Genomic DNA, 10,093 nt, shown 5'->3' with positions numbered 1-10,093 from the left:
AATGTGTTGATTTCTGGCATATTTTGGCTTGATATTTCAGTAATAAAGTCTATGGCTCTGTTTTTCCACCCGATAAGCATAAGTCCCATTAACAGGTCAATCACACAAGCCCCCGTCTCTCATTACTGCTGCCAGTGAGAGTGCTGCGCCTGCGCCACTACATTTCTCACTCTATGCTCTTTGAATAACCAGTGTGGGCAACTCACAGTTTGGCTAGTTTAGGTTTTAGCCGTTTGAAAAATGTTGCCTTTTATTTTTCATAAACTGTGGGCGTTATTTTTTCAGAAGTCATCTGTCTGCTGTAACAGTGATGCTGTGTATCTCCATTGGTGGTCAAAACTAATTTACCAACAGATTTGTCATCTGATAAGTCACTGCATTCCTCTGTAGGGTAAAATTTCCACAAATTCAGAAATCTTCATAACCATAAAACACTCTCATCATTCAGCAAAGATCAGATTTGTGTCTGCCATCTGTCATCAGTCACATGACATCATGGTATTGAGGAATAAAGGCGCACTCTGTGTTTGGAAGAAACATGGTTTATCTAACACAAAGTCACCCAAAAACTATTTTATTAATTCATTCAAAAGGGGCTTTTAATTAAATAAATGCTTACAATTATGTAATATATATATATTTACATTTTGCATATGCAGAATATAATCTACAATTCAAGATTAAAGGAATAAAGATGAAGCTTGTACATTTTGAGTTACTTAAACATGAGGTAGAATCATTAAAACCTATTAAATTGTATATGGCATGACATTAGAAATGAGTTCTGCAACTTCATTGTAATGAAATGCTGCCACTTGCAGGCGAGCTGAAGGACTACAGGTTTGTGGATCAATTTCTCAGACTGAACTGTCTGACATATAAAGAGGTGGAATGTGATTTGAACAGAAACTTGTTTTCTCATATCCAGTTTTAGCTTTTAGTTTTCTGCCCCCATTCCTTTTTTCTTAACTCCACTCGTCTTATTTTCCCGCTTACTGTCTTGGGCAGATGATCCACAAACTCAATCTGAAAAAAAAAAAAACATTCAATTTCAATCAAACATTTGAAAGTTGGAACAAAATATACCATTAAAATGGACTAAATTGAAAGAATTAAATTAGTAAGCACTGAACTCTATTTGTAAGTTACCTTGCGTGGATATTTATAAGGAGCCGTTACAGTCTTCACATGAGTTTGCAGTTCCTGGATCAGTTCCTTGTGGTCTTTAAATTTAAAACCTGCTGTCAGCACTACAAAAGCCTTCACCACCTGAAACATGAAGTCAATGCAATTTACATGTTGTATTCCATGAGTGTAATAATTATGGTTACAGTTTTACTTAAACTAAATAGAAGATTAAGTGAGCTGCCTACTTAGACACCATTTTAATGCGTAGTGCTGTCTTCAAGTTCCGTAAAGTTTTGCTCAATTCTAAGGTCACACTGCATGTACCCTTTACTGAGAAGGAAATCCCAGAATGCATTGCACTACCTCTCCTCGAACCGGATCAGGGCTGCTGACCACAGCAGATTCTGCTACAGCTGGATGCTCTATCAGAGCGTTTTCCACCTCAAATGGACCAATGCGGTACCTAAAACACACACACTCCACAGATGTCAGATTACAAAACCTGACATCATCATCATCATCATCATCATCATCATCATCATCATCATCATCATCATCATGATGATCAAAGCAGAATTCGTACCCTGCGGACAGGATGACATCATCAGCTCTGCCAATGAACCACAGGTATCCTTCTTCATCCATCATTCCCCTGTCACCTGTCAGGTAGAAATCGCCACGGAAACATTCGGCCGTGCGCACCGGCTCCCCCTACAGGATGAATTTAGATCAATCAACTCGAGCTCGACAGCTTTATTGTTAGTACAGAGCCTAAAAAGCTGAGAAAAGGTACCGTATACTCTGTAAAAAGAGAGAAGGGTCTGTCTGGTTTCACTCTGATGCCGAGGTCTCCCTCTTGTCCTTGTGGCACAACAGAACCATCTTCATCTATCACCTTAAACCAAAGCAGTCCAGAATTACTAGAACACCTCACAGAAAAGCAATCCAATCCTATTAGTGAAAAGCACCTATTAAAAAAACCCCCACCTGTTATCTTAGTTGTTTTTCTGTAATTTAAAAAATGTTGTTAGTTATTATTAAAGGGGGCCTATTATGCCCTTTTTTAAAGTCTTGATTTTGTTTTGGGGGTCTACTAGAATAGGTTTTCATTCTTGTTTTTTTTTCTTACTTTCTCCTCCCAGTCTGTCAGTAACGCTCTGTTTAGTTCCAGTCTCTATGAAGCCCCTCCTTCCTAAAATCACAATGTGCTCTGATTGGTCGGCTGGACCGGTGTGTTGTGATTGGTCAACTGGTTTGAGTGTTTCAGAAATATCATGGCCCTTAACCACGAGTTTCAACACTACTAATGCAACTCAACCAGGCTTCGGAGGGAATTATTTAAAAAGAGGAATATTGTGACGTGCACATTCCCAGAAGAAAACTCAAGACTACAATCGGGACGTTTGAGGGCGTTCAGAAAGTGCTTACTGATATAGAGAATAACCTCTTTGGAGTGACTTTGTAGACCTTTTTCATGCTCAGACAGCAACATTACACACTAAAGGATCCTCTAAACAGATCCTCTTTAAATTCAGCATGAAACTTCAGTGGTGATAGTCTTTTCATCACTATTGTGATGTATATTTGAGCGAAACGGTTTCTCTCTCAAAAAAAAAAAAAAAAAGTAGGGCGGGACTTGATTTTGTCCATCAGGAATTGATTTAATGGTTAGGGTTTTGCTATTGCTGTGATGTCATGTGAGTGACAGGTTGCCCCCCCTCACACCAGTTAACATGTCATCAGAGAAGAGAAGAGAAGAGAAGAGAAGAGAAGAGAAGAGAAGAGAAGAGAAGAGAAGAGAAGAGAAGAGAAGAGATGTCGCTGCAAGATTTATTTTGATTGAAGAATATAAGGGCACACAAATTAAAAAATATATAATGATGTGCACATATAATCCATTTATTATCAATACTGTAATATTCTAGACTGGGTAAACCCTGCCAGATCTGCCGGCGATTTGATTTCGCCCTGCAGCTCAGGCTGGAAACCTGTACATTTTTCTATCCTGCTTCCGTTACAAATCTGCAGGGACCAATCACAAACTGGCTTATGTACCTGGCGCGCTATTGGCGGGTTTAACACGATGACGATAGAGGAGCGACGGTCAATCCAATTACTTTTAACCTCTCGACGATGCTCAATGGCTTTTTTAGTTTAGCAAAAAAATAGCTTGAGTAGGTGTTAATACCACTCACTTTCATGTTTTCTTTTTTGCACAACCTGCAAAAATCGCTCTATGCCATTGCTGCTTCTGCAAACCGCTGATCAATGCTCCAAACCAACACGCTTGTTGACACGTTTCCTGCCTGGAGTTTTCGCTGCAAAGTATGTCACCTGGATCGTTGGTCTGATTGGTTGAAGGACTATCCAATTGCGCACAGAGTCACTTGAACTATGCCCGTTGATCACGCCTCTTGTGCAGTAGAAAATACAGAGCAAACTTCCCCAGACCAATGTTCAATCTTAAAAGATTGAGCTTGGTCTGGTGATAGCCAGACTAGTAATATTCCATGAAGAGATGAAAGTCCATTTTGATTTCATAGTAAATTTAATATGAAGCCTAAACCACTATTTTGCCCAGTTTAAACCCTGGACAGACTGTTACTACACCTGAACATCATATCCTGGAGAAGCCTTTCCAAAAGATCCTGGTTTGATCTTCATGCCTTTGAATGTGCCAGCTATTAAAACCTGGGAGAGAAAAAAGAGGAATGACTATATTGTGTTTGACAGCACACACGGCTAGACTTAGATTTATTCTCCTTCTGTTCATTATGGATTTTGTTAATGAATCAATGACTATATAATATGGATGAAAACAGATGCTAATTTAGGACCCGTTTTCAGCCCTGTCTATATTGATCCTTCAAAAACTGATCCCAGACTTACAGTCTCAGTCTGTCCGTATCCTTCATAGATGTCCAGTCCAGTGAGTTCTTTCCATTTCCACATCACCTCTGGGTTAATGGGCTCTCCTGCACACAGACAGTGCTCAAGAGCATGGAACTTATACCTGTCAGAAACCACAGGCAAAGATGAGGATTACACCTGGACCAGACAAATTAATCTGCATTCTGCTGTGATTGACAGCATTACAAGTCCAGGTTAAGATTCTCAGTCATTTAACAGCCAGTTCACTTAAAATTTTTGCAACTTACATGCTATTAAAAAAAACGAACTTTGATAATCAGTCTATAAAGAACTTGTAACTTTAGACCTAAAAGAGAGTTCATCTGAATTCAAATACATCACAGGACATCAGTTACAGTACCTGGAGATGTCGTCCTGTACAAGCATTCGATAGGCTGTTGGTGCCGTGCAGAAGGTGGTGATGGGATAGCTGCTCAAAGTCTGTTAGGAGAAAGCATGAGTGTTACCAGAAAGATTTCATTGACTTTGTGTTCTAGTAAAATAAGTCAATAAATAATACATGCACTACTGTTCAAAGGTCACTAAGAAATTAATACTTTTATTCAGCAAGGATGAATTAAATTGATCAAAAAGTCAAAGTTAAGACATTTATAGTATTACAAAAGATTCCCATTTTAAAACTTTCAAGAATAAAATATTCCAAATATTCCAAAAATATTCCATTTTCATACAACATGATAGGGAGATTTCTTAAAGAATCAATTCTTGATCCTTAACGTTCAAGCAGAACATTCTTGTCAAGAATGGACCTGTGATCTTCCTGTACCTTGAGAACTGTACTTGTCTCAAAGCGTGGCATGTGGTGAACAAACACACACGCTCCCTGGATCCACGGAGCAAACACGCTGCTCCACGCCGACTTGGCCCAACCTGTGTCTGACGTGTTCCAAAACACATCCTGCTCCGTCAGATCCAGCCAGTACCTTCAGAATTCACACAATTTATATACATTTTATGTTACTTTACATTTCATTATATACTACTGTTCAAAAGTTTGGGGTTTTTGATCAAAAATATAGAAAAAAAACAAAATATCGTCAAATATTATTACCAATAAAAATATTATTTGAATATATTTTAAAATGTAATTTATTCCTTTGGAGTAATGATGCTGAAAATTCAGCTTTGCCATCAGTCTTCAGTGTCATGTGATTCTTCAGAAATCATTCTAATATGCTCATATGCTGATTTGATTCTCAATTAACAATTATTAATTAGTATTAATGTTGAAAATAGTTGTGCTGCTTAATATTCAAAATGCATTTTTTCAAGATTCTTTGGTGAACAGAAAGTTCAAAAGAACAGCATTTAATTGAAATAGAAACTTTCTTTACTTTATATATTTTTAATATCACTTTTTAAGTTATCAATTTAATGCGCCCTTGCTAAATTAATTCGTTCAAGACAAAAAAAATCTTGCTGACACCAAACTTTTGAACAGTAGTGTACACATACATATATATATATATACACACACACACATACATACATACATACATACATACATACATATATATATTTACATATACACATATATTTACATATACACATACATACACACACATATATATATTTACATATACATATATTAACGTATACATATATATTTATATTTACATAATTACATATACAAATATATATATATATATATATATATGTGTGTGTGTACACATACATACACACACACACACACACACACACACACACACACATACATATATATATGTGATGATCTGTCATGAATTCAGCCCACTGACCCTCGGAATGATGTCACAAACCTGCCATTCACCGTGAGCCCCAGACCGTAACTACAGTGGCTTTGTTGGGTCATTTTTGGAGAGCCGGTTGTGCCACTAGTGAAGAAGATAGTCATGGCCTCCTCACTCCTGGTGTCCACGCAAACATGATCATCTGACACTCTTCTACAACGCAAACACAACATCTGATAAAAAACATTAAAAATGTCTCTATAAAGGTCTCACTATTTTGTAATTTTTCACATATGTTTAATGTGTGCACCCTGTACATGCATATCCCTGTCTTGTTCTCCACTGACCCCATGAGTTCTGTCAGGTTGCCCCAGCCATGCATGGCCCTGCGGGACAGCAGAAGCTTGGTGGAGATGGAAGGGCATTCTGAGGCTACTGTGTCCAACAGTGGGGCCAAAGTTTCATCAGTGATTACACACTTGGCCCCAGACGACCGCAGCCGGTGGCGGATATCTCGAGCCGTGAGCTGAGAGGTCCCGGGGATCAGAACCGTACCTGTGTGAGGAAATGGGGTAACGGTGAAAAAGAAACCATGTGTTGAAAGGACAAGCAGAGAGAAGAGGTTAAGTAGTGAACTGCCTACTCATACTGTAGGGTAAATTGGGACACTTTTTAGAATAAAATAAAAAATGTTCCAGTTATCCTGAATTAACCCTATATTATAATATTCCTGATGGCTACATTTAAATTCAGCATTCAGAAAAAAAATTAAAAAAAAAAATTATTTTAGGCAACATAGTGTGGAATTTAAATGTCTGCCCTATGTAAATAACTTTCAACTTATCCATTAGTGGATATTTTTATTTTTACCATTTTAAAATTACACCATTCAACTGTATTGTTGATATGGTTTAAACCAGCATATTTCCTCAGCGGTGTGAAGCAATAAAAGTAGATTACAGTTTAACCCCAACCAATGGAAAACAGAACAAGGGTGAAAGAATCATAGAAATCTCTCTCAGCAAATGCCTAACAAATCTATATCAGCAGATCTGTAAGACTGTACCTGTCCTGAGACATGCTACATTAACCAGCCACCACTCAGGGACTCGGGGTAAAATGAGGAACACACGATCCCCTCTTTCCAAACTGCACACCTGATGCAGAACATTTGCAAGTTTTCTTGAGTGGAAGCCCAACTCCTCAAAAGTCCATTTGACCTCTTCTCCGCTGTCATTCACCCACCACAGAGCTGGAAGAGACGACCTCTGTCCCTTCTGTAAAATACAGCAACAATACATCAAACTATCTCACAAGTGCTGCTGGCACTGTAAAATAAATAGCCTAAATGTAAGATATTCAAAGTGAGCCTGGATAATACTATAGGCCTACATATTTTTTTTTTATTAAGTCACCACAAACATTATATAATTCAATGTGCATGAGTTTCTGTTGCACTACTGTCACCAAAAATATTGACAAAATGATAATTCCTACCTAATTACCTGCCTAATAGCTCCTTTTGTGTTCGATCAATCAATCAATCTATTAATGTGGAACAACAAGAGGTTTAGTAAATTGACAGATTTTTATTTTTTAATGAACTAACAAAACCAAGCTCCATACTGACCATTTTGGGATGAAAAAATTAAAAGCCAGGGCGTCAATAATTATTTGTAATTGACCTGATGACTAGTGGCATTACTTTTAGTCCCATAAATTGTATATCAGTGTCAAAAGACACAGAAAGCAGACACACTGATTCAATCTTATTCTCAATAAGTATTTCCACTTTATTCGAATAAATTCAACGCAAACAAATTCAAAAAGTACTCCGGCATCTTCTCAATCCCATAGTTCCCCCAAACCTCCCGAAAAACACGCCAATGGTAGAGAACTGCCTGTTTTCTCATTGGCCTGTCTTTTTTTTTTTCTCTCGTGTGTTTTCATAGCCTGGCTCCGCCCTCCTACGTACTTCCGCTCAATTTAATTTTCCTTCAGTACTACGTCTGGGACTGCTGTATATTCTTAGGTTTCCAGAAATCAATTTTTTGTAGGACCAATCAGCGAACAGAGGGAGTGGCTGTGAACGATGACGTTGATGTAGTGCGTCAGTTTGAGTTGGAGTAATGGCAGCGGAGAAAGATGTGAGAAAAGCTATTCGGTCCGTTGTTGCAAAACTGCAGAATATACAGAAGTTAAAGCCGGAGCAAGAACAATGTTTGCTAAGTTTTATTGGTGGCCATGATGTTGTGGCCCTCCTCCCCACGGGGTTCGGGAAAAGTTTGATTTTCCAGCTCACTCAGCACTAGTGCCAGAAGAATTCCATAACTACTAGAACTGCCGCAAGCGGTCATTTTGATCGCTATTCAAAACTCTATATCTTAAATGATAAATCCCCAATTGAGAGATTAATGCATTTATTGTATTAGGATGTCTTTTAAAAACAAAACAACACCAAACTGTACATTTAAACAAGTTTAATTATAATTTATAAATAAATAATATTCGTAGATGCCCTGAACAAAATGACGGAGATGTTTTCATGTTTCCACTGTTCGATCGCGCCCGCGCCCGTCGACACACACACCAAATCCCAGCATTGCAGCCTGTTCATTATAGTGAATAATAATAAAATAGTCAACCTAACATATACAAATTCCACTGCTCTGTTTCTCAGTAGGCTACTACTAGTAGGCTACAATTCGTACCATTTTAATCGTGTGAAGAGGATGATTTTTTCCGTCGATATTGGAACGTGAGTGAAGTTCAAAGCCTATGATAAAGAATAGTTTAGCATCCAAATACATCGCAAATGTTGAAACATTTTGATTCTAATTAGAGAGTTGCGTGAGCCCAACGCCGCTTACTTTCACTTTCGCTTAAGCATTTCATTTTGGCTTTAGTTATTTTTTCATTCTTGTTCTGTTCTGAATGTCATTACATTTAAATGATTTGTTGTTGAATATGTTTAGTGTATTTTTTTACCACATTTTATTGTTGCGTATATTGGTATAATAATACCGCGAAATTCAGTGCGGTCAATATGACCGTTTATGGCCGAAATAGGTAAATATGTTCATTTGTTTTTTTTTGCCTTATGTGTAATTTCTTTGGGTAATTTATATGAAAAACCTTTTAAATGAAAATACAGACACTTTTAGGAAAAGTCAGGCACCAGCAGGATTGTATTTATCTTTTCATTTTCAAGTTATTGCAGATATAAAATTCAAAACGGTCAAAATGACTGCCATGGCAGTTCTAGTGGTGAATGAGTTAGCTAAGGCGAACGATAGGGATGCAAAGCCGATAGTTGTTGTCGTCTCCCCTCTTGTTGCACTAATGGAGGACCAAGTGAAGGAGGCAGAAAAGTTGTTTCCGTATCGCGCAGTAGCCTGGTGATCACTGTACAGCATTTGCGGCAGATCCGAAACGACCGCAACGGCGTATTGTTAATGATTAGACCCAGCTTCGACAGTTGACTGAATACATCACTGTCCTTAGTGTCAAATATACATTTTGAATTTGTAAATGTTTCCGGCCGGTTTCGGCGCATGACATACGTCACGACCACACGTTAGCGATTGGCTATGGCAGATCCTGAGTGACTCTGGGCAGATCCAATAGTTTTGAACTTTAACAGAGAACCCGCCTACAAGGAAGTAAACGTTTCTCAATGGAGAGATTCCAGACTCTCTGTACAAATGAAATGTACAAGAGTCTGGTAGAACCAGGCTAGTGTTTTCAATGTCGTCCTGACATTTTTTACTATACAGTCTTTCGAATTATTACAAAATATCCCGCTTTATGTAAAAATAGACCATAATTATAACACCAGAAGCAGAACTAATACATTTCTTAAATTACCTTTTCTTTTGTTTCCCACTGCTCGAGCACATCTTTGGCAAAGTTAAACTGCTGAGAAATTTGAATGTTGTAATCCCGTCTCATGCTCTCATAATCGCAGAAGTTTTTTGGTGCAGATGTTTTGAATCTGCACATTTGCAGCCAATAACCTCGCTCATACACTTCATTTTTGTTGGCGTATTTCAGACAGCGTTTAAAAAGGGTTTTGCGAAGCACATACGAACTCATTATCAGCCTTAAACTGTGGACTCGAAGTTACAAAATTAACGCTTTGAGGTCGTTTCTCCCACCAGGCATTACTCACACAGCTGCAACTTTCACACTGGCCATTATTTTATTTTCGTTTCCTTTAAAAGGTCTTCCCATTCTTTGCAATAAACTTCTAAAAGTTAAAGTAAAAGTAAAAGTGCGTCCTATAAAACAAGAAAAGACAAATGGAAGCACTGCAGAACCAATGA

The 10,093-nt window shown here is 37.9% G+C and overlaps 1 protein-coding gene across 3 annotated transcripts; it reads right to left on the bottom strand.

The window, feature by feature from the left end:
* Positions 1-560: 560 nt before the first annotated feature.
* acsm3 (acyl-CoA synthetase medium chain family member 3) lies at positions 561-9,863 on the bottom strand (the record flags this gene model as incomplete). 3 transcript variants are annotated; one of them, XM_084411291.1, is made up of 13 exons in its annotated part: positions 561-1,026; positions 1,150-1,269; positions 1,492-1,591; positions 1,712-1,839; positions 1,922-2,023; positions 3,739-3,819; positions 4,018-4,141; positions 4,400-4,479; positions 4,826-4,982; positions 5,838-5,981; positions 6,116-6,323; positions 6,835-7,045; positions 9,636-9,863. In XM_084411291.1, 13 exons carry the CDS (start codon positions 9,861-9,863, stop codon positions 931-933), a joined length of 1,779 nt encoding a protein of 592 aa, XP_084267417.1. In that variant the 3' UTR covers positions 561-930. The 3 variants fall into 3 exon arrangements, 2 of the variants coding, with proteins under 2 accessions (XP_084267417.1, XP_084267416.1); XM_084411290.1 differs by having other exon boundaries at positions 797-1,026; positions 6,086-6,323; XR_014627636.1 differs by having other exon boundaries at positions 968-1,026; positions 1,374-1,591.
* Between the last annotated feature and the right edge of the window lie 230 nt (positions 9,864-10,093).

This window comes from Rutilus rutilus (genome assembly GCF_951802725.1).
Source record: "Rutilus rutilus genome assembly, chromosome: 6".
NCBI classification, from domain to species: Eukaryota; Metazoa; Chordata; class Actinopteri; order Cypriniformes; family Leuciscidae; genus Rutilus; species Rutilus rutilus.
Note: the sequence above shows the minus strand (reverse complement) of the source record. Positions and strands in the feature narration are given on the sequence as shown.